General features: G+C 48.0%; 1 protein-coding gene across 3 annotated transcripts; it reads right to left on the bottom strand.

Annotated features, from left to right (window-relative positions):
* Window positions 1-14,128: 14,128 nt before the first annotated feature.
* Window positions 14,129-16,267, bottom strand: LOC148404788 (janus kinase and microtubule-interacting protein 3-like). 3 transcript variants are annotated; one of them, XM_088382501.1, is made up of 7 exons: window positions 15,797-16,267; window positions 15,523-15,585; window positions 15,338-15,436; window positions 15,017-15,256; window positions 14,830-14,889; window positions 14,540-14,773; window positions 14,129-14,460 (listed from the first exon to the last, which is right to left on the bottom strand). In XM_088382501.1, the coding sequence occupies exons 1-5, from the start codon at window positions 15,863-15,865 to the stop codon at window positions 14,839-14,841; spliced, it is 522 nt and encodes a 173-aa protein (XP_088238627.1). In that variant the 5' UTR covers window positions 15,866-16,267; the 3' UTR covers window positions 14,129-14,460; window positions 14,540-14,773; window positions 14,830-14,838. The 3 variants fall into 3 exon arrangements, with proteins under 3 accessions (XP_088238627.1, XP_088238619.1, XP_088238636.1); XM_088382493.1 differs by having other exon boundaries at window positions 14,134-14,460; window positions 14,540-14,889; window positions 15,797-16,261; XM_088382510.1 differs by having other exon boundaries at window positions 14,141-14,460; window positions 14,540-14,889; window positions 15,023-15,256; window positions 15,797-16,226.
* Between the last annotated feature and the right edge of the window lie 5,212 nt (window positions 16,268-21,479).

The raw sequence follows: 21,479 nt of genomic DNA, 5'->3' as shown, positions 1-21,479 counted from the left end.
GATGACAGCAGGGAAAAAGCTGTTGCAGAACCTGGTGGACCTGCAGCGGATGCTGCAAACCTCTTCCCAGAGGGCAGCAGGGAGAACAGTCCATGGTGGGGGTGTGATGGGTCATTGATGATGTTACGGGCACGGGACATGCAGCGCTGAGATGAAATGTCCTGAATGGAGGGAAGAGGAGCCCCTATGATCCTCTCTGCTGTCCTCACCACTCTCCTCACGTTCTTCCAATCGGAGGCGGTGCAGCCTCCACACCACACAGAGAGACAGCTTGTCAGAATGCTCTCTATGGTGCTCCTGTAGAACGTCCTCATGATGGGTGGGGGCAGGTGGGCTCTCCTCATCCTCCGCTGTAAGTACAAGCGCTTCTGTGCCCTCTTGACCAGTGCCGTAGTGTTCATAGTCCAGGTGAGGTCTTCTGTGATGTGGACCCCCAGGAATTTGGTGGTGCTGACCACCTCCACAGCTGAGCTGTTGATGATCAGTGGAGCGTGGTGAGGCTGTTTTTTCCTGAAGTCGACGATGATCTCCTTCATCTTCTCCTCATTCAGGATCAGGCTGTTTTCTCTGCACCAGCCCACCAGCTGCTCCACCTCCTCTCTGTAGTCCAGGTCGTTGTTGTCTCTGATGAGCCCCACCACCGTTGTGTCGTCTGCTGACTTCACGATGTGATTGGTGGTGAACCTGAGGACGCAGTCGTGTGTCATCAGGGTGAACAGCAGGGGGCTCAGGACGCAGCCCTGAAGGGAGCCTGTGCTGAGGGTGATGACATCAGAGGTGTTCTGTCCGACCCGGACTGACTGAGGTCTGTTGCTGAGGAAGTCTAGCAGCCAGTTGCGAAGGGGGGTGTTAAAGCCCAGGTGTTCCAATTTTCCTACCAGATGCTGTGGGATGATGGTGTTAAACGCTGAGCTGAAGTCCAGGAACAGCCTCCGCACATGGGTGTTCTTCTCCTCCAGGTGAGCCAGGCTCAGGTGAAGAACGGAGGAGATGGCGTCCTGAGTGGAGCGGTTTTGCCCGTCGGCAAACTGGAACGGGTCAAATAATAGGGGGAGTCTGGAAACGATGTGACCTTTAAGCAGCCTTTCGAAGCACTTCATCATAACCGGAGTCAGTGCAACAGGCCGGTAATCATTAAATGAGGTGATTTGAGGTTTCTTCGGCACCGGAATGATGGAGGCAGTCTTAAAGCACGCCGGCACTGTGGCTTGGCCCAGCGAGGTGTTAAAAATGTCTGTGATGACCCCAGCCAGATGACTTGCACATTCCCTGAACACACGCCCAGGAATGTTGTCGGGGCCAGGGGCCTTACAGGGGTTGACTCTCCTCAGGGTCTTCAACACATCGGCGGAGTCAAGGCAGAGTACCTCCTCTTCCTGATGGGGGACAGTTTTAACTGCTGGAGTGCCGTTTAGTGCCTCGAACCTCCCAAAGAAGTTATTTAGACCATTTAGAAAGTCAGCATCAACTACACCCACCGGGGGGGGGGGGGGGAGAGTGAGTTGTAGTCTGTAATCGCCCGTATGCCTTGCCACATACTCCTGATGTTTTTGACGTCGTGGAAACGATCCTGAAATTTTCGACTGCGGTCTCGCTTCGCTATCCTGATGGCACGGTTCAAGTTGGCTCTCGCTGTCCTCAGTGTCTCCTTGTCGCCAGACTTGAAGGCAGAGTTCCGCGCTCGTAGCGTTTGACGTACCTCCTCAGTCATCCAGGGTCGTTGGTTGCCCCGGGTGATGATATTCTTAGTGGTGCTGACGTCCTCGGTGCATTTGTTGATGTAGGCTGACACAGTCATGGCACACGCATGTCTAATCTACATCGGGAAAACTGGGAGGGAGGGAGGGAGGCAGGCAGGGAGGCAGGCAGGGAGGCAGGCAGTGTCTGTCTGTTGAGGTTTTCACCTTGTTCTTCTCCTGCTGAAGTTCTAACTGGACGTCCATCAGTTTGGTTCTCAGCTCGTCATTGGCGGCCTGAAGGGCGTCCGTTCGCTCCGCCTTGGCCCGCCCTGCCGGAGCTCGTTTGGACATCTCTTACTCGAGTCTCGCCCGGTCGTCAGTCAGAGATCACAACATTTGTACCTGGAGAGCACAAACGCAGCGCTGTTTTCCACTGGCTTCGAACTCAACTTCAATCGGTACCGTAACTTACAACATCATAAACATAGAACTAGCTTGACTTATTCATTGAATAAATGCATTTGGTTCTTCAAAACTGCATCACGCAACATAGCGTGACCGAGACGGCCGTTATCCACCTGCGTGAAGTTATTTGGTGAAATGAATGAGATGTTTAAGACACCATCGTTCTGTCTCTATGTAGATGAAGGGAAATAATCGATTGCTGAAGGTCCAAAGGTGTTGTGATAAACAAATAAACATATTAGTGATTAGTGACATATTTGTGATAAACATATTAGGCAGGATAATCACATATGTTAACGTGACTGCCCACACTGTATTTATTTATGGTTATTTGTTAAATTGAGTACTGTTAGACATGAAATAGGAAGTGTTTAACATAAATGGAAGACGAAAGGGGTACTCACCATTGTAGCTCCTGCTGGTCAATGATACGAGCCTCTTCTTGCAGTGGAAAACATACAGCCAACAAACACCGTGGAACCTAAAGGAATGAAATTAAACATTAACATTTAGCCTCAACCAACATTCACAGATACAACGCAACGCAAACTACACAAACGTAAATCTTTTTAAACACAATGAGTTGTATTTACCGTGTACGCTCTAGACGGTTCACTTGCAAGCAGAAAATAAAGATATTTCTGTTGATAATCGTCGTGTTTGTATCCGGTGTCTCGCTCAAGGCCATTGCGCCCACAGATTTGAATTTTGGCGAGAGTTCAGCCTATTGACGTCATTTCCGCGGTGTAATACCCGCATATCTGAAACGGCAAAGTTAAGAGTAGAGTTAAATAAAGTTTTTAGTCAACGCAATAATTTACAACCGTTGACCAGTCGAAATAATCGTCGAAATTTGGCGTCTGTGGCTGGAAGCAGACGCCGAGTTCGACATTCCTCCCAAACGCCACACTCCCTCGCTTTTCAGGGCTAAAAAAAAACAGTTGTAATTACCTTGTACGCTCTAGACGGTCAAGTTGCAAGCTGAAAACAAAAATATTTGCGTTGTTAGTCATCGTGTTACTAACCGCTGTGTCTTGTTTGCCAGAATTGCCGCTTTCCTACTTCCTGTTGCAAGCCACGCCCACGGATTATAATTTTGCCGTGAGTTCCGCCTATTGACGTCATGTCCGCGTCACATGACTGCGACGTAATATTATCTAAAACTGTTTGTGCGGTATTGTGTTGTTCTGTGCGGTATTGTGCTATTCTGTGCGGCGTCGTGTTGTTCTGTGCGGCGTCGTGTTGTTCAGTGCGACGTCGTGTTGTTCAGTGCGGCATGGTGTTGTTCAGTGCGGCATGGTGTTGTTCAGTGCGGCATGTTGTTGTTCAGTGCGGCATAATGTTGTTCAGTGCCGCATAATGTTGTTCAGTGCGGCATGGTGTTGTTCAGTGCGGCATGGTGTTGTTCAGTGCGGCATGGTGTTGTTCAGTGCGGCATAATGTTGTTCAGTGCGCCATAATGTTGTTCAGTGCGGCATGGTGTTGTTCAGTGCGGGATGGTGTTGTTCAGTGCAGGATGGTGTTGTTCAGTGCGGCATGGTGTTGTTCAATGCGGCATGGTGTTGTTCAGTGCGGCATAATGTTGTTCATTGCGGCATGGTGTTGTTCATTGCGGCATGGTGTTGTTCAGTGCGGCATGGTGTTGTTCAGTGCGGCATGGTGTTGTTCAGTGCGGCATGGTGTTGTTCAGTGCAGGGTGGTGTTGTTCAGTGCAGGATGGTGTTGTTCAGTGCAGGATGGTGTTGTTCAGTGCGGCATGGTGTTGTTCAATGCAGGATTGTGTTGTTCAGTGCAGCATAATGTTGTTCAGTGCAGCATGGTGTTGTTCAGTGCGGGATGGTGTTGTTCAGTGCAGGATGGTGTTGTTCAATGCGGCATGGTGTTGTTCAGTGCGGGATGGTGTTGTTCATTGCGGCATGGTGTTGTTCAGTGCGGCATGGTGTTGTTCAGTGCGGCATGGTGTTGTTCAGTGCGGCATGGTGTTGTTCAGTGCGGCATAATGTTGTTCAGTGCGGCATGGTGTTGTTCAGTGCAGGATGGTGTTGTTCAGTGCGGCATGGTGTTGTTCAATGCAGGATCGTGTTGTTCAGTGCAGCATAATGTTGTTCAGTGCAGCATGGTGTTGTTCAGTGCGGCATGGTGTTGTTCAATGCGGCATGGTGTTGTTCACTGCGGGATGGTGTTGTTCAATGCGGGATCGTGTTGTTCAGTGCGGCATAATGTTGTTCAGTGCGGCATGGTGTTGTTCAGTGCGGCATGGTGTTGTTCAGTGCGACATAATGTTGTTTAGTGCGGCATAATGTTGTTCAGTGCGGCATAATGTTGTTCAGTGCGGCATGGTGTTGTTCAGTGCGGCATAGTGTTGTTCAGTGCGGCATGGTGTTGTTCAGTGCAGGATGGTGTTGTTCAGTGCGGCATGGTGTTGTTCAATGCGGCATGGTGTTGTTCAGTGCGGGATGGTGTTGTTCAGTGCGGGATGGTGTTGTTCAGTGCGGCATGGTGTTGTTCAGTGCGGAATGGTGTTGTTCAGTGCGGCATGGTGTTGTTCAGTGCGGCATGGTGTTGTTCAGTGCAGGATGGTGTTGTTCAATGCGGGATCGTGTTGTTCAGTGCGGCATGGTGTTGTTCAGTGCGGCATGGTGTTGTTCAGTGCGGCATAATGTTGTTCAGTGCGGCATGGTGTTGTTCAGTGCGGCATGGTGTTGTTCAGTGTGGCATGGTGTTGTTCAGTGCGGCATGGTGTTGTTCAGTGCGGCATAATGTTGTCCAGTGCGCCATAATGTTGTTCAGTGCGGCATGGTGTTGTTCAGTGCGGGATGGTGTTGTTCAGTGCGGCATGGTGTTGTTCAATGCGGCATGGTGTTGTTCAGTGCGGGATGGTGTTGTTCAGTGCAGGATGGTGTTGTTCAGTGCGGCATGGTGTTGTTCAATGCGTCAGTGCGGCATAATGTTGTTCAGTGCGGCATGGTGTTGTTCAGTGCGGCATGGTGTTGTTCAGTGCGGCATGGTGTTGTTCAGTGCAGGATGGTGTTGTTCAGTGCGGCATGGTGTTGTTCAATGCGGCATGGTGTTGTTCAGTGCGGGATGGTGTTGTTCAGTGCAGGATGGTGTTGTTCCGTGCGGCATGGTGTTGTTCAGTGCGGAATGGTGCTGTTCAGTGCGGCATGGTGTTGTTCAGTGCGGTATGGTGTTGTTCAGTGCAGGATGGTGTTGTTCAATGCGGGATCGTGTTGTTCAGTGCGGCATGGTGTTGTTCAGTGCGGCATGGTGTTGTTCAGTGCGGCATAATGTTGTTCAGTGCGGCATGGTGTTGTTCAGTGCGGCATGGTGTTGTTCAGTGCGGCATGGTGTTGTTCAGTGCGGCATGGTGTTGTTCAGTGCAGCATAATGTTGTCCAGTGCGCCATAATGTTGTTCAGTGCGGCATGGTGTTGTTCAGTGCGGGATGGTGTTGTTCAGTGCGGCATGGTGTTGTTCAATGCGGCATGGTGTTGTTCAGTGCGGGATGGTGTTGTTCAGTGCAGAATGGTGTTGTTCAGTGCGGCATGGTGTTGTTCAATGCGGCATGGTGTTGTTCAGTGCGGGATGGTGTTGTTCAGTGCGGCATGGTGTTGTTCAGTGCGGCATGGTGTTGTTCAGTGCGGCATGGTGTTGTTCAGTGCGGCATGGTGTTGTTCAGTGCGGCATGGTGTTGTTCAGTGCGGCATGGTGTTGTTCAGTGCGGAATGGTGTTGTTCAGTGCGGCATGGTGTTGTTCAGTGCGGGATGGTGTTGTTCAATGCGGGATCGTGTTGTTCAGTGCGGGGTGGTGTTGTTCAGTGCAGGATGGTGTTGTTCAGTGCAGGATGGTGTTGTTCAGTGCGGCATGGTGTTGTTCAATGCAGGATCGTGTTGTTCAGTGCAGCATAATGTTGTTCAGTGCAGCATGGTGTTGTTCAGTGCGGCATGGTGTTGTTCAATGCGGCATGGTGTTGTTCAGTGCGGGATGGTGTTGTTCAGTGCGGCATGGTGTTTTTCAGTGCGGCATAATGTTGTTCAGTGCAGCATGGTGTTGTTCAGTGCGGCATGGTGTTGTTCAGTGCGACATAATGTTGTTCAGTGCGGCATAATGTTGTTCAGTGCGGCATGGTGTTGTTCAGTGCGGCATGGTGTTGTTCAGTGCGGCATGGTGTTGTTCAGTGCGGCATGGCGTTGTTCAGTGCAGGATGGTGTTGTTCAGTGCAGGATGGTGTTGTTCAATGCGGCATGGTGTTGTTCAGTGCGGGATGGTGTTGTTCAGTGCAGGATGGTGTTGTTCAGTGGGCATGGTGTTGTTCAGTGCGGAATGGTGTTGTTCAGTGCGGCATGGTGTTGTTCAGTGCGGCATGGTGTTGTTCAGTGCAGGATGGTGTTGTTCAATGCGGGATGGTGTTGTTCAGTGCAGGATGGTGTTGTTCAGTGCAGGATGGTGTTGTTCAGTGCGGCATGGTGTTGTTCAATGCGGCATGGTGTTGTTCAGTGCAGGATGGTGTTGTTCAGTGCGGCATGGTGTTGTTCAATGCGGCATGGTGTTGTTCAATGCGGCATGGTGTTGTTCAGTGCGGCATGGTGTTGTTCAGTGCGGCATGGTGTTGTTCAGTGCGGCATGGTGTTGTTCAGTGCAGCATGGTGTTGTTCAGTGCGGCATGGTGTTGTTCAGTGCGGGATGGTGTTGTTCAGTGCGGCATGGTGTTGTTCAGTGCGGCATGGTGTTGTTCAGTGCGGGATGGTGTTGTTCAGTGCGGCATGGTGTTGTTCAGTGCGGCATGGTGTTGTTCAGTGCGGCATGGTGTTGTTCAGTGCGGCATGGTGTTGTTCAGTGCGGGATGGTGTTCAATGCGGGATCGTGTTGTTCAGTGCGGCATGGTGTTGTTCAGTGCGGCATGGTGTTGTTCAGTGCGGCATGGTGTTGTTCAGTGCGGCATGGTGTTGTTCATTTCGGCATAATGTTGTTCAGTGCGGCATAATGTTGTTTAGTGCGGCATGGTGTTGTTCAGTGCGGGATGGTGTTGTTCAGTGCGTTATAATGTTGTTCAGTGCGGCATGGTGTTGTTCAGTGCGGCATGGTGTTGTTCAGTGCGGCATGGTGTTGTTCAGTGCGGCATAATGTTGTTCAGTGCGGCATAATGTTGTTCAGTGCGGCATGGTGTTGTTCAGTGCGGGATGGTGTTGTTCAGTGCGGGATGGTGTTGTTCAGTGCGGCATGGTGTTCAATGCGGAATGGTGTTGTTCAGTGCAGGATGGTGTTGTTCAGTGCGGCATGGTGTTGTTCAGTGCGGCATAATGTTGTTCAGTGCGGCATGGTGTTGTTCAGTGCGGCATGGTGTTGTTCAGTGCGGCATGGTGTTGTTCAGTGCGGCATGGTGTTGTTCAGTGCGGCATAATGTTGTTCAGTGCGGCATGGTGTTGTTCAGTGCGGCATGGTGTTGTTCAGTGCGGCATAATGTTCAGTGCGGCATAATGTTGTTCAGTGCGGCATGGTGTTGTTCAGTGCGGGATGGTGTTGTTCAGTGCAGGATGGTGTTGTTCAGTGCGGCATGGTGTTCAGTGCGGGATGGTGTCTTTCAGTGCGGCATGGTGTCGTTCAGTGCGGCATGGTGTCTTTCAGTGCGGCATGGTGTCGTTCAGTGAGGCATGGTGTTGTTCAGTGCGGCATGGTGTTATTTAGTGCGGCATGGTGTTGTTCAGTGCGGGATGGTGTTGTTCAGTGTGGCATGGTGTTCAGTGCGGCATGGTGTTGTTCAGTGCGGTATCGTGTTGTTCAGTGCGGTATCGTGTTTCTCAGTGCGGTATCGTGTTGTTCAGTGCAGTATCGTTGTGTTGTTCGTATTGTGTTTTTTTGTTCGTAATGTGTTGTGTTGTTCGTATTGTGTTGTGTTGTTCATATTGTGTTGTTCATATTGTGTTGAGTTGTTCGTATTGTGTTGTGTTGTTCGTATTGTGTTGCTTTTAACACTTAGCCTCTAACACTTAGCCTCTAACACTTAGCCTCTAGCATCTAGAAGGTAAATAAATAGGAAGGAAGGACTCACCGGTGACGTCTTCGCCCACGTCCAAGCGTTGTACTTTGTATTTTCATCCTTCTGACAGTGGAAAACATAGCCAACAAACACCGTGGAACCTAAACGAATGAAAGAAAACTATCATTTGGCCACAACCAACATTCACAGATACAACACAATGTGACGTGCGGGGTTGAGGTTAAAGGTTGAGTGAAGGGCCCTCGTTTTAAACTACTTTTTTGAAAAGGATTGGGAACAAGTAAGACGTATTTAATTTATTTAATGGGAAGTAGTAAGAGCTATTGAATTTAATCTATGTATCATATTCTATTGTATTGTATTCTGTTGTATTCTTTTGGATTGTATTCCCACTAACCCCACTAAAACTTCAGCCCACAAAAACTCGCCTCTGGCGCCTAGCCTCTGGCACTTAGCCTCTAACACTTAGCCTTTAACACTTAGCCTTTAACACTTAGCCTTTAACACTTAGCCTAGAAGGTGAATAAATAGGGTTAAAGGTTGAGTGAAGGGACCTCGTTTTAAACTACTTTTTTGAAAAGGAGTGGGAACAAGTAAGACGTATTTAATTTATTTAATGGGAAGTAGTAAGACTTATTAAATTTATTTAATCTACTTTTCTTCCCAGGCAAAATTTGATGTGCTGCAATTCCAAATTTCCAAAGTGAATGAAGGAATGAAGTCCTTTAAATTATGATTTTGTATAAATACTAGGCATTAACACAAAATCGACGGCACAAAATGGGCAGACTTTACTTGTTTGAAAAGGACTGGTTACAAGACAGACTTTTTTAATTTATTTAATGGGAAGAAGACTTATTTAGTTTAATTGATCTATTTTTGTTCCCTGGCAAAATTCGATTTGCTGCAATTCCAAATTTCCAAAGTGAATGAAGGAAAGAAGTCGTTTAAATTATGATTTTGTTTAAATACTAGGCATAGACACAAAATCTACGGCACAAAATGGGCAGACTTTACTTGTTTGAAGAGGACTGGTTACAAGACAGACTTTTCTGATTTATTTAATGGGAAGAAGACTTATTTAGTTTATTTAATCTATTTTTGTTCCCTGGCAAAATTGGATTTGCTGAAATTGTATTTTGCCAAATCTTGCCTTGAGACCTGATAGGAAGTATTAAACGCTTAGTTAAATCAATACAAGTTGGTAATAAGAGCGAGTAATGTTGGTTGAACCGATGAATGAAGGTTGAAAGCAATTTAAATTATGACTTTGTATAAATACTAGATATTAACAGAACATCTACTGCGCGAAATGGGCAGAGTTTACTTGTTTGAGAAGGAGTGGCTTATTCAAAACTAAGATTTATTTAATCTGTTTGTTCCCAGGCAAAATTGGATGTGATGCAATTCCAAATTTCACCACATGATGGTGCCCAATTTTGACTTCATAGGACATATTAAACACTTAGCTTGTTATTATGTTCAAGGTAATCAGATTTGTTTATTATTCTAATGGCCTCTTCAAAACTATTCTGGATTACTACTTTGGATCTATTCTACATTACTTGGCAACAACATACTCTGTAACAGATTAGGCAGTATAATCATATATGTTAACTTGAGAGTGCCCACACTCAATCTACTTATCGTGATGTGTTAAATCAATTACTGTTAGACATTATTTGTCTGATAATCTACCAAATCTTTGAATTGAAGAATTTGTGATTTAATTAATAGCTTGTTCAGGGTAATCAGACTTGTATATAATTCTAATGGCCTTCTTTTGAAAACTATTCTGAATTACAACTTTGGATCTTATATTACTTTGCAACAATCTACTCGGTGACAGATTAGGCAGTATAATCACATATGTTAACTTCAGTGCCCACACTGTATTTATTTATGGTTATTTGTTAAATCAAGTACTGTTAGACATGAAATAGGAAGTGTTTAACATAAATGTTATGGCTACTCACCATTGTAGCTCGCTCCTGGTCAATGATACGAGCCTCTTCTTGCAGTGGAAAACTTGCAGCCAACAAACACCGTGGAACCTAAAGGAATGAAATTAAACATTAACATTTCGCCTCGACCAATTTTCACACGTACAACGCAACGCGGCTACACTTCTGCTATTACAAACGTAAATCTCCTTAAACACAATGAGTGTTACTTACCGTGTACGCTCTAGACGGTCCAGTTGCAAGCAGAAAATAAAGATATTTCCGTTGATAATCGTCGCTGCTCAGTGGCTCACGGCCATCGCGCCAACAGATTTGAATTTTGGCGGAGGTTCGGGCAATTACGTCATATCCGCGGCACATGACTGCGACGTAATACCCGCTTATCTGAAACGGCAGTTAAAAGTAGAGTTACATCAAGTTTTCTTGGAACCTAAACGAATGAAAGAAAACTATCATTTGGCCACAACCAACATTCACAGATACAACACAACGTGCGGGGTTGAGGTTAAAGATTGAGTGAAGGGCCCTCGTTTTAAACTACTGTTTTGAAAAGAAGTGGGAACAAGTAAGACGTATTTAATTTATTTAATGGGAAGTAGTAAGACTTATTACATTTATTTAATCTACTTTTCTTCCCAGGCAAAATTTGATGTGCTGCAATTCCAAATTTCCAAAGTGAATGAAGGAATGAAGTCCTTTAAATTATGATTTTGTATAAATACTAGGCATTAACACAAAATCGACGGCACAAAATGGGCAGACTTTACTTGTTTGAAAAGGACTGGTTACAAGACAGACTTTTTTAATTTATTTAATGGGAAGAAGACTTATTTAGTTTAATTGATCTATTTTTGTTCCCTGGCAAAATTCGATTTGCTGCAATTCCAAATTTCCAAAGTGAATGAAGGAAAGAAGTCGTTTAAATTATGATTTTGTTTAAATACTAGGCATAGACACAAAATCTACGGCACAAAATGGGCAGACTTTACTTGTTTGAAGAGGACTGGTTACAAGACAGACTTTTCTGATTTATTTAATGGGAAGAAGACTTATTTAGTTTATTTAATCTATTTTTGTTCCCTGGCAAAATTGGATTTGCTGAAACTGTATTTTGCCAAATCTTGCCTTGAGACCTGATAGGAAGTATTAAACGCTTAGTTAAATCAATACAAGTTGGTAATAAGAGCGAGTAATGTTGGTTGAACCGATGAATGAAGGTTGAAAGCAATTTAAATTATGACTTTGTATAAATACTAGATATTAACAGAACATCTACTGCGCGAAATGGGCAGAGTTTACTTGTTTGAGAAGGAGTGGCTTATTCAAAACTAAGATTTATTTAATCTGTTTGTTCCCAGGCAAAATTGGATGTGATGCAATTCCAAATTTCACCACATGATGGTGCCCAATTTTGACTTCATAGGACATATTAAACACTTAGCTTGTTATTATGTTCAAGGTAATCAGATTTGTTTATTATTCTAATGGCCTCTTCAAAACTATTCTGGATTACTACTTTGGATCTATTCTACATTACTTGGCAACAACATACTCTGTAACAGATTAGGCAGTATAATCATATATGTTAACTTGAGAGTGCCCACACTCAATCTACTTATCGTGATGTGTTAAATCAATTACTGTTAGACATTATTTGTCTGATAATCTACCAAATCTTTGAATTGAAGAATTTGTGATTTAATTAATAGCTTGTTCAGGGTAATCAGACTTGTATATAATTCTAATGGCCTTCTTTTGAAAACTATTCTGAATTACAACTTTGGATCTTATATTACTTTGCAACAATCTACTCGGTGACAGATTAGGCAGTATAATCACATATGTTAACTTCAGTGCCCACACTGTATTTATTTATGGTTATTTGTTAAATCAAGTACTGTTAGACATGAAATAGGAAGTGTTTAACATAAATGTTATGGCTACTCACCATTGTAGCTCGCTCCTGGTCAATGATATGAGCCTCTTCTTGCAGTGGAAAACTTGCAGCCAACAAACACCGTGGAACCTAAAGGAATGAAATTAAACATTAACATTTCGCCTGGACCAACATTCACACGTACAACGCAACGCGGCTACACTTCTGCTATTACAAACGTAAATCTCCTTAAACACAACGAGTGTTACTTACCGTGTACGCTCTAGGCAAAATTAGATGTGATGCAATTCCAAATCTATCTGAAACGGCAGTTAAAAGTAGAGTTACATCAAGTTTTCTTTTTTAATCAACACAATCATTTACAACCGTTGACCAGAAAGAATCGTCGAAATTCGACGTCCCCCACAAACGCCACGCTCACTCGCTTTTCAGGGCAACAAAAGTACTTCTTTTTAAAAACGATGAGTTGTACTTACCGTGTACGCTCTGGACGGTCCAGTTGCAAGCAGAAAATAAAAATATTTCTCTTGTTAGTCGTATGTTACCATCCGCTGTGTCTTTGTCAACATCGCCGCCATTTTCCTACTTCCTGCTGCGAGCCACGCCCACGGATTTAAATTTGGGCGGAAGCTCTTTCCATTGGCGTCGTTTTCGCGTATAGCAAATCCGATTGGTTGGGAAGGGGGCACGGTTATGCAGCCGAGGGGTCCTGTGATCGGTGGGATGTAAAGTAGGCGTCGACGTCACGTCCGCGTCACGTGACCACGACGTGGCAGACGTCATATAGCAACCGCTGTTTTGTTTAGTAGACTTACAGTTGTTATGCATTGACATAATGGCGCACACACCAAATAGATTTAAATAAATTAAATAATTCTTCTGCCCACTCTCTTTTAAACAAGTTAACTCTCCCCGCGGATTTGAATTCCGGCGAAAGTTACGCCCATCGACGTCACGTATGTCACGTGACCACGACGTGGCAGATGTCATATAGCAACCGCTGTTTTGTTTAGTAGATTTACAGTTGTTATGCATTGGCATAATGGTGTGCACTCAAAATAGATTTAAATAAATTAAATATTTCTTCTGCCCACTCCCTTTTAAACAAGTTAACTCTGCCCACGTCCATTGACGTCTTGTCTGCGTCACGTGACCACGACGTAGCGACGTCATATAGTAACCGCTGTTTTGATCAGTAGACTTAGTTATTATGCGTTGACATAATGGCGCACTGGTTAGCATGGCCACCTCTTAAGCATGATGTTGCGGGTTCGACGCCTGATCAATGTTAGCATGGAGTGAGCTGAAGTGCATGGCGCTGAAGATTTGAATCTTTGAAATGCGCTGAGGTCTGACATATCAGGCAGAATGGTTTGCCATCACGTTCAACAAAAAATAGAAACTTTCCCACTCTGATTAAAACGTCCTGTGTTCATCTACGTATTTTCGTTTTGCTGTGCATCTTTTCCCTGCCATTTCGAGAGCCCAATTGACACTCATAGTTTAAAGAAATGTGTTTGCCCATCCTACTTTGTGGAATTTCACCACATGCGCTTTTGACCAAAATACCAAACCGAACTCAAGTGAAGCCAACACGCACAACCCCCCCCCCCCACACACACACAAATGTTGATATGAACATAAAAGAGCCGCATGCGGTTCGGGAGTTGCGGCTTGGCCAAACCTGTACTATACAACTTTATTTGTATAAAATTTTCACAACAGCTGTCACACAAACAAAGCGGGAAAAACCGAAGACGTGCGTGTTCCGCCCACGCTGGATTTATTTGCACCTTTGAAAAGACACCGTATTGCCGCAGATGTGGCAAAGAGTACTTTTGGGCATCTGAGACGGAAGGATGTCCAAAGCATCACGTCACCTGCTCTGGTAGGCATGGTGGTGGGACGTTGAGGTCAACCGCTTTGGGGTTGGCTGAATCTTTGATCGCAGGATGCCACACACTTGAAGACAGAAGCAGAAAAGCAGAGCTAAATGCAAAATGTACTCACCGGTGACTCCAATTTTTTTCCCCCCTGAAGAAACAGCTGGACGGGTGGCCCCGGCTGGCCAGTGGGACTCTTGTTATTCTGACCCTTTTTAGTGCGCGTTTGGGGCAACAACCGTTTTTTGTGGCGCTCTTTTCTGGTTCAAAAGTGCCCTGCATGTGAATTTGCTTTTCCTGCCTTCTGATTGGATGAGCGCCGGTGTGACGCGGTGCCTCTGTCACCGTGGCGGGGGGTATACGTTGGCATCGGAGCGTCTGCCAACGTCTGAGACCGGCTGGCAGTGTATCGGAGGTGTCGAGTGCGGTGCCGATGGAGCTCACTCACCAGCTGGTGTTAGGGCCACAGAATGAAGGCCAAGGAGAAGAATAGAAAGAGAAACAGAAACTTCTCCTCCAATTGTTTGATTTGTCTCTTCTGAGCTTCGATGAATTCTTTCAGCTCTTTGTTCCTCTAGGACGGACAAATGGAAAGTGGCATTCAAAAGCCAGTAAGCGTGCAAGTAAGTGCCGGGCTGGCTTTGGGCCCTTACCTGTTGCGCGCTGTGCAGCAGATCCATTCTCTCTTGGAGGATGCAAGCGTCGCGCTCCCTCAACTCGCACATCAGGGCTCGCTTCCATTGGTCCACGTAGCTCCTAAGCTCTTCTCTCTGATCCGCCGTCAGCACGTCATTCACGCCAGCGTGGCTGGCTTTTTCGCCGTCCGTGGCGGGGCAGTCCCGCTGCGGTAGCGCCTCGTACAACATGGCCTCCAGCTCCAGGATCCTCTGGGCCGCAATCCTCGTCCATCAGTGGTCCGGCGGGAGATTTGAGGGCGGCTTACCTTATGAGCCTAGTCCATGGAACACTTCCTGAAGTCCAACTCTTCATCCAGGTAGCCCTTCTGCTTGCAGAACATAGAAGAGCCCAAAGGCACAGCGTCAACAAGCTTCTTTCAGCGCAAAGCCTTCCAAAAGTCACATTTGAGCCGCCGAGTCTCGTGGAGTGCGAACATAAGGAGTTCGACATACACTTACGGCGTTATAGCCCAGGATGTCCAGCTTCTTCATCAGATCACTGATGACGATGTCCGGGGGAAAGGCGCAAGGAGCAATGTAAGGTGTTCTGGGACCTCGGGTTAAGGTTAGGGTTGCGAGGGACGCCTTACGTACGCTCACGCCCTCGGCCTCGCAGTAGATCTGCAAAGGGCTGAGGCCGTCTGGGAAACGGACTTGCAGAAACTTCAAGACGGGGGAGCGCCACTCCCTCTCCTGAAAGGCAGAGGCATGCATCCGTCCGTCCGTCCGTCCGTCACATCTCTGGCCTCAACACGCTTGTGCGAGTCTTCCCACCTCCAGCTCCAGGATGCGGAACTCAAGCAGTTCGTTTTGGTCTCGGATATCCTGGATGTGCTCTTTCAGACGCGCTTCTTCCGCCTCCATCCGCCTGACCTGAAAAGACAGTCAGACCTCATCTGCGGGGCTTCCCGACGGGTGTGACGCCAAGCGACTCCGCCCAGCGCCTTTCTTTCCGTCACCTTTTCGGCCAACTGCTGATTGCTCTGACGCAGCAGCTGCTTCTCCTCCACCCACTTGACATTCTAGAAGAGACAAACGCGTGGACAGCTTTGGAATGTTGTGTCATTTTCATCCACAAATTCTTTGGTTGACTGGAAAATGACATTTGCTTTTCTCCGCATTTTCCCAGCCACATTCGGGGGGGGGGGTTGGTCCAGTAATGCCAGACGAATGAGTGACTGAAGAATGTAGCTATTTTGTCTGAGAAAAAGGTGTGCTCATTGATGAGCTTACCTGTCCTTGTTGCTTCAGCGCTGACTCCAGATCTGCTACTCTGCTTTGATAGTGACCCATTTCTACCATCAGCTTTTCTCTGGTCTGAAAGGAGGAGGAGGGAGGCTCCTCCTCCTCCTTTCAGACCAGAGAACACCCGAGGCTGGGTGAGAACGGGGAGGCTGCGACCCGGCCGGGGGTTGCGGGAAGGGGCGCCACCTTGATCTCCTTCTCGGCGTCGTAGTCCCCTTCGCTGGTCTGGGCTAGCAGAGCGTAGGCTCGTTGCAGCGCTTGATATTCTTGCGTCAGCTGGCGGTAGCGAAGCTCCGCCTCTTCATGCACACACCAATGCAACACAGCACTAGTACCAGAATCAGTCAGACCGGCGACAAAGCACCCGCGACGCAAAGACGAGTCCGATTCCAGGCTGAAGAGGAATGTTTGGTGCCAATACGCTGGCAGAAATGGCGGGCTACCTCTTCGGGTTCCGTGTCGGGGGTTCTGTCGGTGTGAAAAGACAAGGACGATCCGTCCGAGTCCACCAACACGTCTTCGTCGTAGCCGTAAAATGTTTCGATGACCTGCGGGCGCGGAAGCAAACATCTCTCTGAACAAACTGAAGCGACACCTCACGATGAATCGACGAGAGGAACGATAGCGAGAAAAAGGCCATTTCATCTTGCGCAACACCAAGCAGCCGCAAACAAACAGACTCACCTTGCAGGACCTCACGCTTTGTTCCTCCTCAGAGATTCTCGACGTCGGTATCGTAGCAGCAAATCTCTCTCCTGTCGACACAAATAATCCGCCTTTGAGATTCTTTGGATGCAAAGGGAACGAACGGCTCCGGCGCAGAAACAAACGCGACTCACAATGACATTTCTGACATGAGCTCCTGTCTCCAGAGCCTGAAAAACACGTCACCGGCGATGATTGGAGGGACGCTCGTCTTTTCCAAAAGTGACAACTACAGGGTGTGTCAGGGTTTTCCAGATTATCTTTATCGTATCATTATGTTGCTTTGACTTTGACTGCAACCTGTAATAAATAATATTATTTATCCCTTATTTATCCCTATCGCTTATCCCTTCCTACACAAAGTCGTAAAACACCCCTTGCTATGTTTTGACTAGAGGTCAAGGGCTTCCTCTATTCAATCCACTCTTACACCCACCCTGTTTCTCTTAATTAAAATGCTCGTGCAGGAGCCGAGAGTCAGACTTCATTCGTACAACGGATGGACTCTCCACCTGCAGGTGTCCAAAAGAACTTACTTGTCTCCCGTGTGGTTCTTGCAAAATAAGTTGGAGCGAGCGCAACTCTAACAGGGTGCATTTTGCCACTAGCTGCCTACGGACAATGATGTCGCGCTCGCGGCTCATGGTTGACGGGCTGAGCAGCCGGGCAAGTCCGTCGTTTTCAGCGCACAGCGAGTGGCAAAGGCGCTGACAAAACGGGAGCTTTGAGCTGCTGAAAACGGCAAAACAAGTCTAAAGCGTGTTCAAACGCGTGCGCACAATGCTCCTGCTTGAAAGGTCGGAATTTAAGGGGCCAATTTTTTGGATGGCGGCCGCCGGCCAAGCTTTGGACGGAAAAGGTTTCCTGGCGACAGCGAGCGAGCGTGGCGCTGCCGTACGTGCACCGAGTCGCCTGCCTGAAGACCTTGGACAAGTCGTCGATGATGTGCCGCTGCTCCACAACTTGAAGGAACTCCATTTCACCGTCCTGCTGGCCGCAACCGCGGTCCAGGTCATTGAGCGAACTAGGCCTTCTCTGTGGAACACAAATGCAGTGGACTCTGTTGGCACGCCGCCGTTGTCCGCGTCGACTTACCAAGCTTGCCATCTCCTCGTTCTCCTGGGTGACAAAGCGCACTTTGTTTTCAAGGCGACACAGCACCAGCGAGAGTTCTTCATTCTTCCTGCTCAGGCGTTTGTTTTTGTACAGGAGTGGCAGAAACTGGCTTTCTGTTTCTCTCAGTCGCTTTAGCTGCAAGCATGAAGTGCGGGATGTGAAAGACGCACAACACGCGGGCCAGAACGTATCCATTCCTTTTGCATCGGTTTGAACGGAATCGTGGCTTTGGCTCCCAATAAAAGACATCTACCAGGCAACCGACTCGACGCGCCGCTCAACTAATAAGCAAGCGCAATGGGTGCCTCGCTGGATGGCGCGCATCAAACGTAGCGCAAACCTTCAAGCGTGCCGTCAATAAATTACCAGTTCATTGCGCTCTTCAGAAAGCAGGGCGTTTCGATCCTCCAGGTTCCTGATGACTGCGCTGAGCTCAGCGATTTTCAGATGAAACCGTCGCGTGTCCCGATCCTCCTGAGACTGAAAACGCCCCGCAACACACACACACAAGCACTCGTTCAAAGTTCAAAACTGTTTTTGTGCTACCTTCCTCCAGCAACGAACTAAGTCATGCGTACTGCAAGTGTGTGATGAGGTGGCTTACGCAATGAAGAGGATTGCTAGTAGCGGCGTTGACCCCACTTCCAGGGTAGTTTAGGCCCGCCCTTTGGGAATCCCTCAGGGCAGCGATCTGCTGCTCGGCAGCCTGAGTCTGCAGCTGAAGGCGGTGGACGTGGCCGGCCCCAGGGCTTCATCCAAAACACTAACCGCTCTGTCTTTCAGCTTGATCTCATCGGTCTGGATGTACAAACGGGGAGCGCTCAGGCAGGCGGGCAAACTCATTTGCCAGAATTGTGACAAAAACAAAGAGAGCAACCGGCCAATTTTTTTTCTTGAATCGACTGGAACACCTTTGCTGTGACAAAAGCGAAGCGAGCAACCGGACATTTTCTTCTTGTGAAATAGAATAGAATAGAATGCCTTAGGTGTCATTGCACTGCAGGTATACAACGAAATTGGGAACATAGCCACGCACCGCGCATCTGATCAGTCCTACCAGTCGGCGGATCTCCCTCTCGCAGTCTCTCTTGGTTCGGCTCAGCTCCTCCCGATGCTGGTGATGAGCCGATCGGAGCTCGGCCGCTCGGGACTGCCAGGCCTGCTGGGCCGCTGCCAGGGCTTCTTCCGCGCTCCTGGTGGAGGCGACACCGCTCGGTCTCCCGACACCGCCGCGTCTCCTCCACCTCCGCCAGCAAAGCGCCCCCCCTCCTCACCTGAGCAGACATTGCGCCACACCCGGCCGTTGAGACCGCAACGGAGCGCCGCAACGCTTACTGGGGACAAGCTACACAATACGGTAGCGGCCGCATCGAAGCCCGACGTGGCGTGCGGATAGTCAGACACGGATAGAGCGGATCACCTTGTCCATGGAGCCGTCCCTCAGGCTGAGGACCAAGGCATTCAGTCGCTGGATCTCTCCATCTTTGATTTTGATCACTCTCATCAGCTCCATTTCATGCTGCCGCAGTAATGTCTCCCTGGTAATGGCTAACTCTTTCTGCTTCTCCTCATGGAGTTTGCTTTTGAGTTCCGTCATGGCGGCGGTGGCACGGTGGTGCTCCGCCCGCAGGTCCTGACTTCTCTCTCTCTCCAGACAGCTGACCTGACATGACTTAGACTTAGACTTAGACAAACTTTATTGTCATCTTGTCTGCACATGGTGCATACAAAACGAAATTCCGTTGCATACGTCTTACAACAAAGTAGTGATATTGCAGTTGAATAGAAGTAACATATCCTATGAAAATATATATATATACATATACTATATATATAAATATATATATATATAAAAAATAAGTATAAAGTGCAGCAGTGATAATTATGCAATAGTGCAAGTAGGCAAAACAGTATTCAAGAGTGTGCAGAGGAATGCTAAACCATGTATTAAACTTCTATTTAAAGGGTTTATACAAGTTCAGTAAAGTTGGTAGTGCGAGATAGTGCAAGATAGAGGTCCGTAGTGTCATAAAGTACAGTTCTGTGAATGTGTGATGCAGAGTTCAGTTTAGAGCTCAACAGTTCTAGTGTTCAACAGTCTGATGACAGCAGGGAAAAAGCTGTTGCAGAACCTGGTGGACCTGCAGCGGATGCTGCAAACCTCTTCCCAGAGGGCAGCAGGGAGAACAGTCCATGGTGGGGGTGTGATGGGTCATTGATGATGTTACGGGCACGGGACATGCAGCGCTGAGATGAAATGTCCTGAATGGAGGGAAGAGGAGCCCCTATGATCCTCTCTGCTGTCCTCACCACTCTCCTCACGTTCTTCCAATCGGAGGCGGTGCAGCCTCCACACCACACAGAGAGACAGCTTGTCAGAATGCTCTCTATGGTGCTCCTGTAGAACGTCCTCATGATGGGTGGGGGCAGGTGGGCTCTCCTCATCCTCCGCTGTAAGTACAAGCGCTTCTGTGCCCTCTTGACCAGTGCCGTAGTGTTCATAGTCCAGGTGAGGTCTTCTGTGATGTGGACCCCCAGGAATTTGGTGGTGCTGACCACCTCCACAGCTGAGCTGTTGATGATCAGTGGAGCGTGGTGAGGCTGTTTTTTCCTGAAGTCGACGATGATCTCCTTCATCTTCTCCTCATTCAGGATCAGGCTGTTTTCTCTGCACCAGCCCACCAGCTGCTCCACCTCCTCTCTGTAGTCCAGGTCGTTGTTGTCTCTGATGAGCCCCACCACCGTTGTGTCGTCTGCTGACTTCACGATGTGATTGGTGGTGAACCTGAGGACGCAGTCGTGTGTCATCAGGGTGAACAGCAGGGGGCTCAGGACGCAGCCCTGAAGGGAGCCTGTGCTGAGGGTGATGACATCAGAGGTGTTCTGTCCGACCCGGACTGACTGAGGTCTGTTGCTGAGGAAGTCTAGCAGCCAGTTGCGAAGGGGGGTGTTAAAGCCCAGGTGTTCCAATTTTCCTACCAGATGCTGTGGGATGATGGTGTTAAACGCTGAGCTGAAGTCCAGGAACAGCCTCCGCACATGGGTGTTCTTCTCCTCCAGGTGAGCCAGGCTCAGGTGAAGAACGGAGGAGATGGCGTCCTGAGTGGAGCGGTTTTGCCCGTCGGCAAACTGGAACGGGTCAAATAATAGGGGGAGTCTGGAAACGATGTGACCTTTAAGCAGCCTTTCGAAGCACTTCATCATAACCGGAGTCAGTGCAACAGGCCGGTAATCATTAAATGAGGTGATTTGAGGTTTCTTCGGCACCGGAATGATGGAGGCAGTCTTAAAGCACGCCGGCACTGTGGCTTGGCCCAGCGAGGTGTTAAAAATGTCTGTGATGACCCCAGCCAGATGACTTGCACATTCCCTGAACACACGCCCAGGAATGTTGTCGGGGCCAGGGGCCTTACAGGGGTTGACTCTCCTCAGGGTCTTCAACACATCGGCGGAGTCAAGGCAGAGTACCTCCTCTTCCTGATGGGGGACAGTTTTAACTGCTGGAGTGCCGTTTAGTGCCTCGAACCTCCCAAAGAAGTTATTTAGACCATTTAGAAAGTCAGCATCAACTACACCCACCGGGGGGGGGGGGGGGAGAGTGAGTTGTAGTCTGTAATCGCCCGTATGCCTTGCCACATACTCCTGATGTTTTTGACGTCGTGGAAACGATCCTGAAATTTTCGACTGCGGTCTCGCTTCGCTATCCTGATGGCACGGTTCAAGTTGGCTCTCGCTGTCCTCAGTGTCTCCTTGTCGCCAGACTTGAAGGCAGAGTTCCGCGCTCGTAGCGTTTGACGTACCTCCTCAGTCATCCAGGGTCGTTGGTTGCCCCGGGTGATGATATTCTTAG

Source organism: Syngnathus floridae, chromosome 1 (assembly GCF_059516105.1).
Source record: "Syngnathus floridae isolate MCC-2025c chromosome 1, RoL_Sflo_1.0, whole genome shotgun sequence".
NCBI classification, from domain to species: Eukaryota; Metazoa; Chordata; class Actinopteri; order Syngnathiformes; family Syngnathidae; genus Syngnathus; species Syngnathus floridae.
The sequence above is the reverse complement of the archived record's forward strand: the minus strand, read 5'-3'. Positions and strand labels throughout refer to the sequence as shown.